Below are 18,236 nucleotides of genomic sequence, written 5' to 3'. Positions count from 1 at the left end.
CTCTACCTTGGATACAAGATGTGATATGGGCGGGCATGGAGGCTCTAGTACCCTGTTGTACTGCCTCTATCTTAGATACAAGATGTGATACAGGGGTGCATGGAGGCTCTAGTACCCTGTTGTACCACCTCTAGCTTGGATACAAGACGTGATATGGATGGGCATGGAGGTTTTAGTATGCAGTTGGGCTGCGTCTAGCTTAGATATAAGGTGTGATACGGGAGGGTATGGAGGCTCCAGTACTATGTTGTACTTCCTCTAGATGTGAGACAGGGGGGCATGGAGGCTCTAGTACCCTGTTGTACCACCTCTAGCTTGGATACAAGACGTGATATGGATGGGCATGGAGGTTTTAGTATGCAGTTGGGCTGCGTCTAGCTTAGATATAAGGTGTGATACGGGAGGGTATGGAGGCTCCAGTACTATGTTGTACTTCCTCTAGATGTGAGACAGGGGGGCATGGAGGCTCTAGTACCCTTGTGGGCCGCCTCCAGCTTGGATATAATATGTTATGTGGACTGGCATGAGGCTCTAGTACCCTGTTGGGCAGCTTGAATGGAAAATGTGATCCTGGCGGGCATGGGTGAGCACCCCCTAAAACTGTTAAAGCCATAGTGCCCCATAAGTGTCAGCCACAGTACCCCGATAACTGCTCACTCACATGGGCGTACGAGGCCTGTGTATTACGTGAGTAAGGGCCCATTGACACGATCATGATTTCAGCACACATTACACGCGCCACGCACGGCCACATGACACGCGGTTCACATTAGCGTGGAAACACTGCATGTCGATAGGCATGAGAAATAGATCGCAGCATGCTCCATGTATCGGCGTACCACGCAGTGTGAGGCCTGTACTTTATATGTGCGCGGATGCAATACATAGCATACGAAACTGAGTCACGCTGCGTATGACCGTGTGTGTGGGATACGTGGTCATGTGCAGTACACTCGCTGCCATACGAGGTCTCCGCCAGCAGAGCCGGCATCACACGGAGCTGTAGATGGCGGCGGGTCACATACAGTCGTGTGAATGAGGCCTATTTTTCGTGCTACAAGCCCAGTGATTTCCCTGGTCACGCACGTGTCTTTTTTTTTTCAGGTGCGTATCATGCGTGTGAAACAAATGTCGTATTTTGGTGCGTATACCAGTATATATACGCGTATGCTGTATTTTACGTGTGTGAATAAAGTGGGCCGCATACACCCCTGTGAGTGAGCCAGCGGTATCCGCCATAGTCCCCCCGTAACAGTGCAGCCACCTGAGCCCACCAAAATATCATGGTGCCTCCTCACCCTGCCAGCCGCAGCACCCTGCGCAGTGTACCAACCCCATGTCTGCCGCCGGTATATGACAGCAGGGGGCAGGAACTGTGACTTCGCGGGGCTCTGCAGCGCCTCCCGAGGCTCCCTGGCTGCAGCTCCCTGCGCCAAAATTAAACTGACAGAGCGGAAACCCAGCTGGTAGTCCTGGCAGAAGCCGCTCGTTCTGGGCAGATAATCACCAGCCAATCTCTATAGTTATCCGCCTGCCAACCGTGCCGAGATTCCTGAGGCGTCGGCCATATGCTGGAGCAGCCGACAATGTAATACAGGGGGCCGCCGAGAAGCCGCACCGCACTCTTATAGAAGCCGTCTACAAACAAATCTGTCTCCGTTGCCCATAGCAACCAATCACAGTGCAGGTTTCACTTTACCTATTTCTTACACTGCTGAGGTAAAATGAAAGCTGTGCTGTGATTGGTTGTTATATATTACACTGCTGAGGTAAAATGAAAGCTGCGCTGTGATTGGTTGTTATATATTATACTGCTGAGGTAACATGAAAGCTGTGCTGTGATTGGTTGTTATATATTATACTGCTGAGGTAACATGAAAGCTGTGCTGTGATTGGTTGTTATATATTATACCGCTGAGGTAACATGAAAGCTGCGCTGTGATTGGTTGTTATATATTATACCGCTGAGGTAACATGAAAGCTGCGCTGTGATTGGTTGTTATATATTATACTGCTGAGGTAACATGGAAGCTGTGCTGTGATTGGTTGTTATTTCTTATACTGCTGAGGTAACATGAAAGCTGCGCTGTGATTGGTTGTTATATATTATACAGCTGAGGTAACATGAAAGCTGCGCTGTGATTGGTTGTTATATATTATACAGCTGAGGTAACATGAAAGCTGCGCTGTGATTGGTTGTTATATATTATACAGCTGAGGTAACATGAAAGCTGCGCTGTGATTGGTTGCTATTTCTTATCCTGCTGAGGTAACATGAAAGCTGCGCTGTGATTGGCTGTTATATATTATACCACTGAGGTAACATGAAAGCTGCGCTGTGATTGGTTGCTATTTCTTATCCTGCTGAGGTAACATGAAAGCTGTGCTGTGATTGGTTGTTATTTCTTATACTGCTGAGGTAAAATGAAAGCTACGCTGTGATTGGTTGTTATATATTATACCGCTGAGGTAACATGAAAGCTGCGCTGTGATTGGTTGTTATTTCTTATACTGCTGAGGTAAAATGAAAGCTGCGCCGTGATTGGTTGCTATTACTTATATTGCTGAGGTAAAATGAAAGCTGCACTGTGATTGGTTGCTATTCCTTACACTGCTGAGGTAAAAATATAAGCTGCCTTATGATTGGTTGCTATTTCCTATACTGCTGAGGTAACATGAAAGCTGCGCTGTGATTGGTTGCTATATATCATACTGCTGAGGTAACATGAAAGCTGTGCTGTGATTGGTTGTTATATATTACACAGCTGAGGTAACATGAAAGTTGCGCTGTGATTGGTTGCTATTTCTTATACTGCTGAGGTAAAATGAAAGCTGCGCCGTGATTGGTTCTTATTTTTTATACTGCTGAGGTGCAATGAAGGTTGCGCCGTGATTGGTTGCTACGGGCAACAGAGCCAGATTTCCTTTCAGTCTGTATTACATGTAGGTCTGAGAATATCTGGACTCCATTGCACTCGTTTTTCTGTGTTTTTCATGCATCTACAATGTGTTTCGGATTAACCCCGTGCGGGTCACATCGCAGTACCTGCGGTTTTCACACACATGAAAAAAAAAAATTGCATGTGCACCGACTACTTAAGGGCGCGGTATTCGCACGGTTATATTCCGGAGCTGCTTCCTTCCGACTGTACTATGGACAGAGAGGTGGAACGGACGTAAATGTCCCGGTGAATCCTGCTGTATGAACCCAGCCTCAGGCGTAGCGTACTGCGGTCCGTGAATACACAGCGCGCTCACGGGATGATATACGCCGTTACCTTGTGCTTTTCTCCGGCTGTCTCGTTACGCGTGTAAACACGAAAACAATCACAAAACACGAAATCACATTGTAAATACGCAACAAAAACGCAAATTTCCCGCGTGTTTAGGCAGACCTACTGCTGTCCGTGGGCTATAATGGGACGTACAACGCGCCGCGACAGGAGGGGCCGCGGGGTTTATGTACGCAACTGAAATTTGGTAGCAAAATGCGCAGATGTGGACGAAAGGTCTCCATTCACTGCGGGTGAAGCTCTGCGTATTTACGCCATCAGGGTGTATCTGCAGGGCGTCACACAGGGCGGCCATCGCACAACTGTAGTGACGGAGAGATAAAACGGAAGTAAGAAGTTACAGCGGACGGAAAATGGAGGCAAAAAACTGTATTTTCACATTAAGTTTAAATGTAGAAAATTTATTTTTAAAAATATTTTATTTTTTAGAAGTAGTGCAGCAAAGGGAAAACGCCATGAATTTGGTATCGCTCTAACCGGACGGATCCACAGAATAACGCTATCGGGTCACTTTTGGCGCAGTGTGTAAGCTGCAAGAACAAGACCTGCAAAAGATGGCAAAATTGCGTTCTTTTTCCCCATTTCATTCCATTTAAAATTCTTTTAAAAGTTTTTCATCCATTATACGGCACATGAATAATATTGGAAAATACACCGCGCCCCGCGGAAAACACGCCGTCAGACCGCGACGTCGATGGGTTAATAAAAGAGTTACGATTCTTTTCAAAGTAATGAGTAAAAGGGGAAAATGAAAAACAAAACGAAGGCGCATGTCCTTAAGGGGTTAAACTGGGGAAGAAAAAATAGCTGCCAGAAAATTGTCATCAAATGATGCCCTCATATCCCAGAATCTGCGCCCCAATATGCTGCCAGCGGGGAAACACAAGCATCTGAAAGCCATGGCTGCCCCCTGGTGGACGACGACTAGAACTGCTGCTGCCTTTGTAGATCCAAGTCTGGACTCCGTGCAACATACCTGCACAAGACTGCGCCATAAACTGGCATGCTATAGGTAGTTTGGAGGAGGAGTCTGCGTCTTCATTGGGATATCACATGCGGTCTTAAAGCCGGAGCTCTATGGGATGTTGTAAGCCGTAATTATCACAATTCGTGAAAATCGCGAATTGTGAGAATATTCACTACAATATTGCATGTTATCTCTGCTAATATGGAGGTCGTATTAAACGGTCTGCGCCAACATTGTCTCAGGAGTCCGTGATTTAGTGACTGCAAACATCCAACATTGATAGGACTATATGAGCAGCGCTAATGTTTGAAATCACACTACGATGTACTGCTCGCAGCACACAAGGACACGGAGGGGGACGTCTACCAACATTGGCGTAAGATGCGTCATTTACAAGGCGGTAAAAAGGGGCAAATTACGCCAAATTCTTCACAATAGTGCAGTCAGTATGATAAATTTGGTGGAACTCGACAGAATTCTAGACACTTGCCTACGGCATGGCTGGCCTCAGCTACATGCGACCTGTGCAACCAACGTGGGGGGGGGGGGGGTAACACCGAGCAGATGTAGGCTTGGTTTACTTGTCCCCCAGGGATAACACAATCACGTAGTTTTGCATCTGCATTTATGTTATAAGCTTGGTTATAGTTCTGTGTTTATGTACTGGGCTTGGTTCTGGTGCTGTATTTATGGTGGAAGATTGCTTCTGTTGCTGCATTTATTTACCAAGATTGGTTTACGTGCTGTATTTATGGTGTGTGTTTGGTTGTGATACTGTATTTATATACTACGCTTGGTTCTAGTGCTGTATATATATTATGAGCTTGATGCATTTATAGTATGAGCTTGGTTATGGTACCGTATTTATTCACTGAACTGAACTGGTGCTATATTTATGGTATGAGCTTGGTTGTGGTGCTGCTTTTATCTACTAAGTTTTGTTCTGGTGCTGCATTTGTTATGAGCTTGGTCCTGGTGCTGTACTTTTGTACTGAGCTTGGTTCTGGTACAGTGCTTATTCACTGAGCTGTTCTGGTGCTGTATATATGTTATGAGCTTGGTTCTTGCGCTCTATTTATGTATTGTGCTTGGTTCTGGTTCTGTATTTATGGTATGAGCTTGGTTCTGGTGCCACTTTTATCTTATAAGTTTTGTTCTGGTGCTGCATTTGTTATGAGCTTAGTCCTGGTGCTGTATTTATGTACTGAGCTTGGTTCTGGTACAGTGCTTATTCACTGAGCTGTTCTGGTGTGGGTACGCTGCTATGCTACTGTTTTCTGCCCCAACAGAATATATTCAGACTGCCTAATAGCGCAATATATATAATTTTTTCCTTACGATTGGTTGGAGTGCCACAAATCTTTTTGCCCAGGGTGCCATCTAGCCTGCGGCCGGCGCTGCCCTACAGTTCTTTTTACACCTACTTTGATAGTCTTGAAAAATATTGAGGAAAAAGGGGCGGGGTTAAGCATTGAGAAAATATAGCGCCAAACTTATTGCCAGCGTGCTTCATTTTCTTCCTTCTTTTACAGATTACCGGTATGTAAGAGTGGCAGCCTCAGCGGGGCGACGGGAGAAGAGCACATCCAACATCTTTGGTAAGTGGCGCCAAATAATATGCCACTTTTTCCATTATGACAAATTAGGCCACATTTGCACCCATTTCACCGACTCAGATATTTTAGTCTTGGCTGCACATATATGTTGGGCTACAAATGGTTCATGGCATTCCCAGGTCAGTAGAGGCAGATGAGGATACGGGATATATATGGAGTGTGCTGTAATGTATCCATCGCTCTCCTACGATGGCCTCGCACATTGATAGATCGCGCTCCGTCCTTCTCGAGACGCTGCAGTTTTCGGATCTTGTAATTGCTGTAAGGCTAGGGCTTCCTATGGAACAAAATCCTCATGCAAGTCTCGCTGTGCCTGACTGGGCAGACATCTGCTCGCCTCTGAGTACCCGCTGTGAAGTCATCTGTCTGTACAGGAAGGCCGTCCGCAGGGGCCGCTCTGAGGTCAATCAGCAGAACAGGGGTAATGAGAGCATCGCTGACCTCCACTTTACCGCAGAATTGTAGGCGTTTACATGACGGGCCGAGGATTATTATTAAAGAGCGGAATCTTTTGCCTTTGCTGATATTGCAGTAGCAGTTACACTTGTCACCCACTAGGAGGCAGTGAGGGCTTAAAGATGTTATCAGTCTTTGCAACAATTTGTTTATTCTCCAAATGCAGATGTAACAAACTATAACCTGAATTGTAACATATTAAATACACAAAAAGTCAACCCCGCGCTACATGCAACCTATGCGGACACACAGGGCTCCGGCCACCAGCTTGTAGGTGGGGCATCAGGCAGATGTAGGGTGGGGGTGATTGACCCCCTTAGATCTGGCCGGGCAAATGATCTTCTTCATTTGTGCAGAGGTGTCTTATGGAGCCGTATGAAGCATCATACCTCTGACTCTGTCTCTTGTCCTCTGATCCCCGAGGTGCTGCTGTCAGCCTATCGCAGCCCCTAATACACATCTGCCTAGTTCTGCTGCTGTATTTCAGTTTGAATTTGTTTCTGGTCCTGTATTTGTGTTATGAGCTTAGTTCTGGTACGGCATTTATTTACTAAGCTTGGTTCTGGTGCTGTACTCATGTACTGAGCTGGGCCCTGGTGCTGTATTTACAGTGAGTCTGGAAAGTCTTTAACTTTTTCCACCATCATTCTGCACTAAAAACCCCATAATGACAAAGTGAGAACAGAATGAATAAACAGTTGCAGCACGTGTTGAGTTGATTTTATCAATGGTTTTTGATGTTTAAGTGTCAATTTTTAATTTTTTTTAGATTTTTATTTTTTAACATTTGCTGAAACTGTGCATTTAAAGGGGTTGTCTGCCCTCTTTTTCACTAATGACTTGTTGCTTGGATAGGCCATCAGTAGTTGATGGACACATGCCTGCTACTTAGGACCTCTGTCCACCAGCTGATCATCCAGACCATGGACCAGACGTTGTCATTAGCCATCAGTACGTGTGCTGGCTTCACCCCCATTGAAAGCAATGGGAGAGCTGAACTGCTCCTCTGCTTCTTTTTCTCTGCTGGTCATGGCGTCACATCCAATCCTGACCAGGAGAGGAGCAGAAAGTACCGTAGCCATGCGGTTCTCCGATTGATTTCAATAGTAGTGAAGCCGGTGCACACACTTCTCCTAGTCGCTTATGACAACATTCGGGCCGCTGCACTGGACAATGGGCCGGACAGTCAGCTGATGGATGGAGATCCTGAGTGGCGGAGGATAGGTCATCAATGAAAAAGAGAGCAGACAACCTCTTTAACATCTGAGTAATCTATCAAATGCGATTTATCAAAGGGTGGGGGGTTGGAAGAAAGTATGAGACTGCAGTATTACACTACAGTTTGTTTGTTGCCTGTTACCATGGAGACACATAGGTCCGTATAGTAGCGTAGAAACAAAACAATAGGACACTTGTATTTACAACCTGTTGTACTGTTGCTTCATTGTCCATTTTAGATGATAAAGCCTGGGTATGAAGGTGTATACGGCCTTAAAGGGATTTTACCACCAAAGACAGCTTTCCTTTATCCACAGGATAGGGAATAAATATCTGATTCTTGAGGATCTGACTGTTGGGACCCCCAGTGATCGCAGAAATGGCACCCCCATATGTCCCATGTGACTGGAGAGGCGCCATGCTTCTGGCTTCATTCTCTTCTTTGGGATAGAGGGAGATTGCCAAGTGCAACGATCTCCACCTGTCCCATAGAATTGAATGGAGCGGTAGTCACGCATGTGCACCTCTGCTACATTCACATGGGACATTTGGTGTGCCGTTCTCAAGATCACTAGAGGCTCCAGTTGTTGGATCCCCAGCGATCAAACATTTATTCTTTGTCCTGTGGATATGGAATAAATGTCTTTAGTGGTAAAACCCCTTTAGAATTGCCAAACAAAGTTGCAGGATTGTTTTTTGCTATTCCAGCAACCCCCAAAAAATAGAATAAAAAGTGATCAAAAAGGTGGCCCGCATGGTGCTGTGGCTGTGGCCTACCCGTGGCCCGTATGGTGCTGCGGCTGTGGCCTACCCGTGGCCCGCGTGATGCTGCGGCTGTGGCCTACCCGTGGCCCGCGTGGTGCTGCGGCTGTGGCTTACCCGTGGCCCGTGTGGTGCTGTGGCTGTGGCCTACCCGTGGCCCGTATGGTGCTGCGGCTGTGGCCTACCCGTGGCCCGCGTGGTGCTGCGGCTGTGGCCTACCCGTGGCCCGCGTGATGCTGCGGCTGTGGCCTACCCGTGGCCCGCGTGATGCTGCGGCTGTGGCTTACCCGTGGCCCGCGTGGTGCTGCGGCTGTGGCCTACCCGTGGCCCGCGTGGTGCTGCGGCTGTGGCCTACCCATGGCCCGCGTGGTGCTGCCGCTGTGGCCTACCCGTGGCCCGTGTGGTGCTGCGGCTGTGGCCTACCTGTGGCCGACGTGGGTTACCTGTGGCTGGAACCTTACGGAGACTTCTCAGGCTGCCACATTGCCCAAAGACAGCCATGTTGTTCTGCAGCAGAGAACAGACTGTCCTCAATCGCCAGCAGCTCTATTCTGTCTTTGCTGCAGCGATCACAGGGATCGTGTAGGAGCAGTAAGATACAAATAAGTATCCTCTGGCTGCTCACATCCAATTCCAGTGTTTCAGACTCGGTGAGCAGCGAGGGAATGTAAAGAATTACTATCTGGTGCTCATATGGGCACGGTGTGTGGCACCAATGTATACTTGGGGTGATACTGTAGCTCAAACACATGGGAGGCACAGAGACTGAAATAGATTGTTCTTTTGGGTGCATTGTAGCTGGCACTATTAGAGGCACTGTAGCTATGACATAAAAGCTTGGGCACTAAAGCTTCTGCTCCTACTATAGAGGGGGTACAAAGCTATCGCTTAGTGATATTGAGCCCCTTAGTACCCTACAGCCAAAGCATTGTATGTCATACCTGAATGGAATGCCACAATACCCTTGCTGCAATGCATCATGGATGTTTGGCAGCAGAACCCAAAACTAACAGAGCTTAGACTCAGACTGCATCCGATCTGCAATGATGCTCATGGGGCAAAATACTACGGGCAGCAAGGTAAGTGACTCTCCGGCCGGATTCACAATATGGGGTCAACTTGTGCTGCAAATCCATTTATCTTAGCTGCATTGTCATCTGACATCCATCTCCTAACTCATCAGTGGCTCAGTATGCCGCTTCCACCATGCTTTACACTGCAGCTTTGTATAAACGCAATCAGTGCATGGAGAAGCTCATTCTATAATGGGAATGTCACACATAGTACGTACTGATATAATCTGGTCTCCTCTCTGCAGCTCCCCGCTCAGATCTGCAGGTCCTCCCGCTAGAATAAACGAGATAAAGATTCCTTCTCCATCCTCTCCACCGACAATATTAAAGCCCAGTCCTGTGGAGCCTTTGTGCAGGATGACTTTCCGGGGTTCCCTGTAGAAACAAACATTTATTTATTACGCCAGTGCAGAAAATAAGTCTAAAGAAAAAATGTGAAATATGACCTTTTTTCACCCTTTTTCTAATCTTTAGACATCCATTATCTGCCGTCCCTTCTCCCCATTCCTCTAATCAACAGGTATGGTGACAGGGTCACGCTTAGGCAGGTTTGTCTATGGCTGGATGATCTGGCTGCAATGACCACCAAACTGAGCCCCGCCTCCTTGATTAAGCCACACCCCTTCTAACTCTTTAAATAAAACATAGAGCAAATAGTGTTGGAAAAGTTCCCAATTCTTTATCAGATTCCCAGAAGAGCTTACAAAGGCCTCTGCAGACCGATCAATGTGATCAATATGACTAGACAATGTTTGTTTGCTTTGTTTTTCTTTAAAACACTGCAGTACTGCTGACGGCCACTAGGCTGAACTATACAATCCTTCCTTATGAAAAAGAGGTTTACGGTTTAATACACAGATACAGGACTTGAAAACATGATTATTGTGGCACGCTATGGCGTTGTAGCACACGTATGTGAGGGTAACATGACAGATAGAAGAAGGCGTAGAGGGAAGAGGACCAGGAGGGCTAGTCCTGAACTGGCACGACCCAACAAGTCTGCAACGTTGGCAGATGAGGGGGGTGCCATTACAGAGCCAGCACCGCTGCAGCACGACACGCCCTCTGAACACCAGGGAGATGACTGCTCCAGTAAGACCGGGACGGGGAGCGTAGGGCAAGCTAGACAGGTCATAGTGGTGATGGATTCCATTATAAGCGATGCTCGAGGGTTCATTTCGAGTAATGACCCCCATTGAAGTCAATGGGCGACCCGAGCATTTTTGTATTTCGCCGATGCTCGCTAAGGTTTCCATTTGTGAAAATCTTGGCAATTCAAGAAAGTGATGGGAACGACACAGCAACGGATAGGGCAGGCGAGGGGCTACATGTTGGGCTGCATCTCAAGTTCACAGGTCCCACTATTAAGCCACAATAGCGGCAAGAGTGCCCCCCCCCCTCCCAACAATTTTTACTTCTGAAAAGCCCTCATTAGCAATGCATACCTTAGCTAAGCACCACACTACCTCCAACAAAGCACAATCACTGCCTGAATGACACTCCGCTGCCACTTCTCCTGGGTTACATGCTGCTCAACCCCCCCCCCCCCCACCCCGCACGACCCAGTGTCCACAGCGCACACCAAAGTGTCCCTGCGCGGCCTTCAGCTGCCCTCATGCCACACCACCCTCATGTCTATTTATAAGTGCGTCTGCCATGAGGAGGAACCGCAGGCACACACTGCAGAGGGTTGGCACGGCTAGGCAGCGACCCTCTTTAAAAGGGGCGGGGCGATAGCCCACAATGCTGTACAGAAGCAATGAGAAATATAATCCTGTGTCACCGCCATCAGGAGCTGCACACGTGGGCATAGCAATGGGGAACCTATGTGCCACACACTATTCATTCTGTCAAGGTGTCTGCATGCCCCAGTCAGACCGCGGCTTTTTATAAATAGTCACAGGCAGGTACAACTCCGCAATGAGAATTCCGTGTGCACCCACAGCATGGGTGGCTCCCTGGAACCCACCGGCTGTACATAAATGTATCCCATTGCAGTGCCCTGGACAGCAGAGCTAACGTCAGATTAAATGCAGGTGGGCTTCGGCCCACACTGCATGCCCCAACCTGACCGGGCTTTATAATTCATAGACACAGGCAGGTACAACCCCCTATTGTGAAGTCCCTGTGGACTGACAGCATGGGTGGGTGCCAGGAAGTCACCGGCGGTACATAAATATACCCCATTGCATTGCCCATCACAGCTGAGGTAATGTCATGTTTAATGCAGGTGGGCTTCGGCCCACACTGCATGCCCCAGTCAGACTGGGGTTCTTTAGAAGTGGACACATGCAGTTACAACTCCGTGTGGACCCACAGCATGGGTGGCTCCCTGGAACCCACCGGCGGTACATAAATGTATCCCATTGCATTGCCCAACACAGCTGATGTAACGTCAGCTTTAATGCAGGTGGGCAAAAAATTTATTGGATTACACTGTAGGCGAGGGCCCCCAAAAATTGGTGTACCAACAGTACTAAAGTACGTCCAAAAAATTGCCCATGCCCAACCAAGAGGGCAGGTGAAACCCATTAATCGCTTTGGTTAATGTGGCTTAATTTGTAACTAGGCCTGGAGGCAGCCCAGTTAAAATAAAAATTGGTTCAGGTGCAAGTTTCAACGCTTTAATGAGCATTGAAACGTATAAAAATTGTTTACAAAAATTATATGACTGAGCCTTGTGGGCCTAAGAAAAATTGCCCGTTCAGCGTGATTATGTGAGGTTTCAGGAGGAGGAGCAGGAGGAGGAGGAGGAATATTATACACAGATTGATGAAGCAAAAAGGTCCACGTTTTTGATGGTGATAGAGAACAATGCTTCCATCCGCGGGTGCAGCCTACGTATTGTTTATGTATCGCTGCTGTCCGCTGGTGGAGAAGAGAAGTCTGGGGAAATCCAGGCTTTGTTCATCTTGATGAGTGTTAGCCTGTCGGCACTGTCGGTTGACAGGCGGGTACGCTTATCTGTGATGATTCCCCCAGCCGCACTAAACACCCTCTCTGACAAGACGCTAGCCGCAGGACAAGCAAGCACCTCCAGGGCATACAGTGCGAGTTCAGGCCACGTGTCCAGCTTCAACACCCAGTAGTTGTAGGGGGCAGAGGCGTCACGGAGGACGGTCGTGCGATCGGCTACGTACTCCCTCACCATCCTTTTACATTGCTCCCGCCGACTCAGCCTTGACTGGGGAGTGGTGACACAGTCTTGCTGGGGAGCCAGAAAGCTGTCAAAGGCCTTAGAGAGTGTTCCCCTGCCTGTGCTGTACATGCTGCCTGATCTCCGCACTTCCCCTGCTACCTGGCCCTCGGAACTGCGCCTTCGGCCACTAGCGCTGTCGGATGGGAATTTTACCATCAGTTTGTCCGCCAGGGTCTTGTGGTATAGCATCACTCTCGAACCCCTTTCCTCTTCGGGTATGAGAGTGGAAAGGTTCTCCTTATACCGTGGGTCGAGCAATGTGTACACCCAGTAATCCGTAGTGGCCAGAATTAATTTAACGCGAGGGTCACGAGAAAGGCATCCTAACATGAAGTCAGCCATGTGTGCCAGGGTACCTGTACGCAACACATGGCTGTCCTCACTAGGAAGATCACTTTCAGGATCCTCCTCCTCCTCAGGCCATACACGCTGAAAGGATGACAGCAAGCAGCGTGGGTACCCTCAGCAGTGGGCCAAGCTGTCTCTTCCCCCTCCTCCTCATCTTCCTCATGCTCCTCCTCCTCCTCCTTAACGCGCTGAGATATAGACAGGAGGGTGCTCTGACTATCCAGCGACATACTGTCTTCCCCCGCCTCTGTTTCCGAGCGCAAAGCGTCTGCCTTTATGCTTTCCAGGGAACTTCTCAAGAGGCATAGCAGATGAATGGTGACGCTAATGATTGCAGCATCGCCGCTCAACATCTGGGTAGACTCCCCAAAGTTTCCAAGGACCTGGCAGATGTCTGCCAACCAGGCCCACTCTTCTGTAAAGAATTGAGGAGGCTGACTCCCACTGCACCGCCCATGTTGGAGTTGGTATTCCACTATAGCTCTACGCTGCTCATAGAGCCTGGCCAACATGTGGAGCGTAGAGTTCCACTGTGTGGGCATGTCGCACAGCAGTCGGTGCACTGGCAGATTAAACCGATGTTGCAGGGTGCGCAGGGTGGCAGCGTTCGTGTGGGACTTGCGGAAATGTGCGCAGAGCCGGCGCACCTTTCCGAGCAGGTCTGACAAGCGTGGGTAGCTTTTCAGAAAGCGCTGAACCACCAAATTAAAGACGTGGGCCAGGCATGGCACGTGCGTGAGGCTGCCGAGCTGCAGAGCCGCCACCAGGTTACGGCCGTTGTCACACACGACCATGCCCGGTTGGAGGCTCAGCGGCGCAAGCCAGCGATCGGTCTGCTCTGTCAGACCCTGCAGCAGTTCGTGGGCCGTGTGCCTCTTCTCTCCTAAGCTGAGTAGTTTCAGCACGGCCTGCTGACGCTTGCCCACCGCTGTGCTGCCGTGCCGCGACACCGACTGCTGGCGACGTGCTGCTGCTGACACATCTTGATTGCGAGAGAGAGGTTGCTTAGGAGGGTGGTTTAGTGGAGGAAGCATACACCGCCGCAGATACCACCACCGAGCTGGGGCCCGCAATTCTGGGGGTGGGTAGGACGTGAGCGGTCCCAGGCTCTGACTCGGTCCCAGCCTCCACTAAATTCACCCAATGTGCCATCAGGGAGATATAGTGGCCCTGCCCGCCTGTGCTTGTGCACTTGTCCGTTGTTAAGTGGACCTTGGCAGTAACCGCGTTGGTGAGGGCGCGTACAATGTTGCGGGAGACGTGGTCGTGCAGGGCTGGGACGGCACATCGGGAAAAGTAGTGGTGACTGGGAACTGAGTAGCGCGGAGCCGCCGCCGCCATCATACTTTTGAAAGCCTCCGTTTCCACAACCCAATATGGCAGCATCTCCAGGCTGATAAATTTGGCTATGTGCACGTTTAACGCTTGAGCGTGCGGGTGCGTGGCGGCGTACTTGCGCTTGCGCTCCAACACTTGCGCTAGCGACGGCTGGACGGTGCGCTGAGAGACATTGGTGGATGGGGCCGAGGTCAGCGGAGTTGAGGGTGTGGGTGCAGGCCAGGAGACGGTAGTGCCTGTGTCCTGAGAGGGGGGTTGGATCTCAGTGGCAGGTTGGGGCACAGGGGGAGAGGCAGCGGTGCAAACTGGAGGCGGTGAATGGCCTTCGTCCCACCTTGTGGGGTGCTTGGCCATCATATGTCTGCGCATGCTGGTGGTGGTGAGGCTGGTGGTGGTGGCTCCCCGGCTGATCTTGGCGCAACACAGGTTGCACACCACTGTTCGTCGGTCGTCTGCACTCTCAGTGAAAAACTGCCAGACCTTTGAGCACCTCGGCCTCTGCAGGGTGGCATGGCGCGAGGGGGCGCTTTGGGAAACAGTTAGTGGATTATTCGGTCTGGTCCTGCCTCTACCCCTGGCCACCGCACTGCCTCTTCCAACCTGCCCTGCTGCTGCACTTGCCCCCCCCCTCTGAAGACCTGTCCACAGTAGGCGTAGCAAACCAGGTGGGGTCAGTCACCTCATCGTCCTGCTGCTCTTCCTCCGAATCCTCTGTGCGCTACTCCCTCGGACTTACTCCAATTACTACTACCTGAGTGATAGACAACTGTGTCTCATCGTGATCGTCCTCCTCACCCACTGAAAGCTCTTGAGACAGTTGCCGGAAGTCCCCAACCTCATCCCCCGGACCCCGGGAACTTTCCAAAGCTTGGGCATCGGTTACGACAAACTCCTCCAGTGGGAGAGAATTCGGAACTATTGCTGCCCATTCTGGGCAGGGGCCTGAGAACAGTTCCTGGGAGTCTGCCTGCTCCTCAGAATGTGTCATTGTAATGGAGTGAGGAGGCTGGGAGGAAGGAGGAGCAGCAGCCAGAGGATTCAGAGTTGCAGCAGTGGACGGCGCAGAATTCTGGGTGGTCGATAGATTGCTGGATGCACTTTCTGCCATCCACGACAGGACCTGCTCACACTGCTCATTTTCTAATAAAGGTCTACCGAGTGGACCCATTAATTGTGAGATGAATGTGGGGACGCCAGAAACGTGCCTCTCTCCTAATCCCGCAGCAGTCGGCTGCGATACCCCTGGATCAGGAGCTCGGCCTGTGCCCACACCCTGACTTGGGCCTCCGCGTCCTCGCCCGCGTCCACGTCCTCTAGGCCTACCCCTACCCCTCAGCATGCTGTATTACCAGTAGTGCAGAAACAGAACGCTGTAATTAAATGTGCCGCTTATTGGCCTGTGGTTGGAGGCTGACTTCGCTTACGGAACGCACAGCAGAGCAGGAAAGAATTTTGCGCAAGCCTGCTGTAACACTTAGCTGGCTGCGTATGAATTAGGACAACTACCCCCAGCAGAGACGCAGTACAGTAAGGACAGTCACAGGCAGCCCAAATAGATTTTTTTTCCCAAATTTTTTTGGAAAAGCCCACTGCCTATATAGACTGGATATGTCTTTCACTGTCCCTGCCTCACCACCACTACTGACCGTGGACTATGTAAAATTACTGCAGGGCGCAATGCTCTGCACGGCCGATATACAAAAAAACAAAAACGTGCAACACTGCAAAAAGCAGCCTCAACAGTACTGCACACGGTCAGATGTGGCCCTAAGAAGGACCGTTGGGGTTCTTGAAGCCTAAAATAACTCCTAACGCTCTCCCTATAGCAGCTCCGGCATCAGCAGCACTTTCCCTGATCTCTGTCAGAATGCATCTGTGGCGAGCTGCGGGAGGGGCCGATTTATATACTCGGATGACACCTGATCTCGCCAGCCACTCAGGGGGAAGTTGTAATGCCTTCCCTGTCTTTCTATTGGCCAGAAAAGCGCGCTAACGTCTCAGAGATGAAAGTGAAAGTAACTCGAACATCGCGTGGTGCTCGCCTCTAGTAACGAGCATCTCGAACACGCTAATACTCGAACGAGTATCAAGCTCGGACGAGTACGTTCGGTCATCTCTAATAAATACATGAGGGGACAATACAAGGATCTCTGCCATGATCTGTTTATACCCAGGACTGTGACGGTAACAAGAGGGCATCCGCTACATCTAGAAGAAAGCAGGTTTCATCACCAACATAGAAAAGGGTTCTTCACTGTAAGAGCAGTGAGACTGTGGAACTCTCTGCCTGAGGACGTGGTGATGGCAAAATCCATAGAGGAGTTTAAGAGGGGACTTGATGTCTTTCTGGAGCGGAAGGATATTACAGGATATAAATCTAAGGTTAATTGTTAATCCGGGTATACAGGCAGGTAGGAACTATTAGGGGTTGATCCAGGGATTAGTCTGATTGCCATTAGGGAGTCGGGAAGGAATTTTTCCCCAAAAGTGCTAATTGGCTCCTGCCTTCCTAGGAATCAACAACACAGGAAGATAAACAGGCTGAACATTGTGTTAATTTGGCTTTACATACTATGTTAATCATTAACTGTTAGTGGCTAAGCAAATAGAGAAAAACGACTTTTAACGCATGTCAGATCTGTAAATACAGCCCAAACACTCCATACATGTAATATACTTGGTGGGTCATTTTCAGCTTTTGCTGCTGGATTTTTTTCTTCCCCAGTACAAAGTTCGGCAAACTTCTGAAATCACACAATATTGATAACTTTGTCGCATCTTTAGATGGGTTGGGGGTCACTCACACATATATGTTCTGTGTATTACACGCCTATTTTCATGTGCATACATGAACATGCATATTTGCTACATATGTTAAATCTCCATAGCCTATATTGGTACGTATGACATGTGAAAAAAATGTGGGTGTGGGGAGCGCCATAAAAAAATCAATGGGCTTTTATCACTGCGCATGATACGTGTGAGAGTGATGTAATACACAGGACACTTATGTGAGTGCGCCCTCAGAGACGTGGAGTCATTTTCTATGCCACCCATGTACTGGAGTGAGTTTTTGCCAAATTTTATGACTTTTTTCAAAAAGTTGCAGTTCTTTAATCTCCTTCTCTTGAGACAGAACAGACCAGACGACGCACCGCAAGCCGATGTAAACTCTCCAACAATCTGCAGCTAGACCCGTCATTGTGACAGCAACATTAGAACTCCCTCATACATCGGTGCAAAAATAGAATGCAAATAGACTTTATTCCTACATTTAAAAAAAAATGCAGCGTTTTGATCATTTATGATAAAGATTTTTGCTGTCTGGATTCCACTGGAGGAACGAAGGTTGGGGCTCCGTGTGCCCGTGGCTCCGACATTATACTTGGATGTCCCACCCATATTGGGTTAAACAGAGTGCTGCTGGTTACACTTTACTTCTTGCCGCGACATAATTCTGAACTGTGTGAAAGTCTGTAAAAATGTCACTTATCTCAAGCCCCGCCCCTTTTCTAGACACCTCGGAAAAGTGGAGTGAGAGGCGTAACATCTGTTCTTTTTGGTGCAGATCAGTAGTAAATTTGTATAAACTCAATTGTGCACAAGAACAGCATTAGATGTGCCCCCTTGTGTTGCTATGCCTCACCATTTTCAAGATATGTGTTTGCTGTCAGTGAATGAGAACATTCCTGTTTTTATGGGCTGTAAATCTGTACACAGCTGGTCCTGCTCCCAACTGAGAAGTGGATACAATTGTATCCAGTGCAGACAATGCTCTGTGAGCTCAACAGACCGCACTCCAGACTGATACATTGTAGGAAGACATAGGGGGCAATTTATATTTTCTCGTATCTTCGACGGGAACCCCTAAAAAGTTGCCAATTGGTGTAAAAATAGGATTGCCAAAGCTTGGACATTGATTTCTTGCGACCATCATATTGTACACAGCTACAAACAAGTGGTATA

General features: G+C 48.9%; 1 protein-coding gene across 1 annotated transcript in view; it reads right to left on the bottom strand.

Annotated features, from left to right (window-relative positions):
* Positions 1-18,236, bottom strand: part of DLG2 (discs large MAGUK scaffold protein 2) — a 469,593-nt gene that overhangs the window by 297,321 nt on the left and 154,036 nt on the right. Inside the window, exons 11-13 of the mRNA XM_066588133.1 lie at positions 17,606-17,641; positions 10,430-10,448; positions 9,604-9,760 (exon numbers count right to left, since the gene is read on the bottom strand). Coding sequence (XP_066444230.1) covers positions 9,604-9,760; positions 10,430-10,448; positions 17,606-17,641 — 212 coding nt within the window. The remainder of the gene's footprint in view (positions 1-9,603; positions 9,761-10,429; positions 10,449-17,605; positions 17,642-18,236) is intronic.

The sequence above is a fragment of the Eleutherodactylus coqui genome, chromosome 1, assembly GCF_035609145.1.
Source record: "Eleutherodactylus coqui strain aEleCoq1 chromosome 1, aEleCoq1.hap1, whole genome shotgun sequence".
NCBI classification, from domain to species: Eukaryota; Metazoa; Chordata; class Amphibia; order Anura; family Eleutherodactylidae; genus Eleutherodactylus; species Eleutherodactylus coqui.
This window is presented reverse-complemented; position numbering and strand designations above follow the sequence as displayed.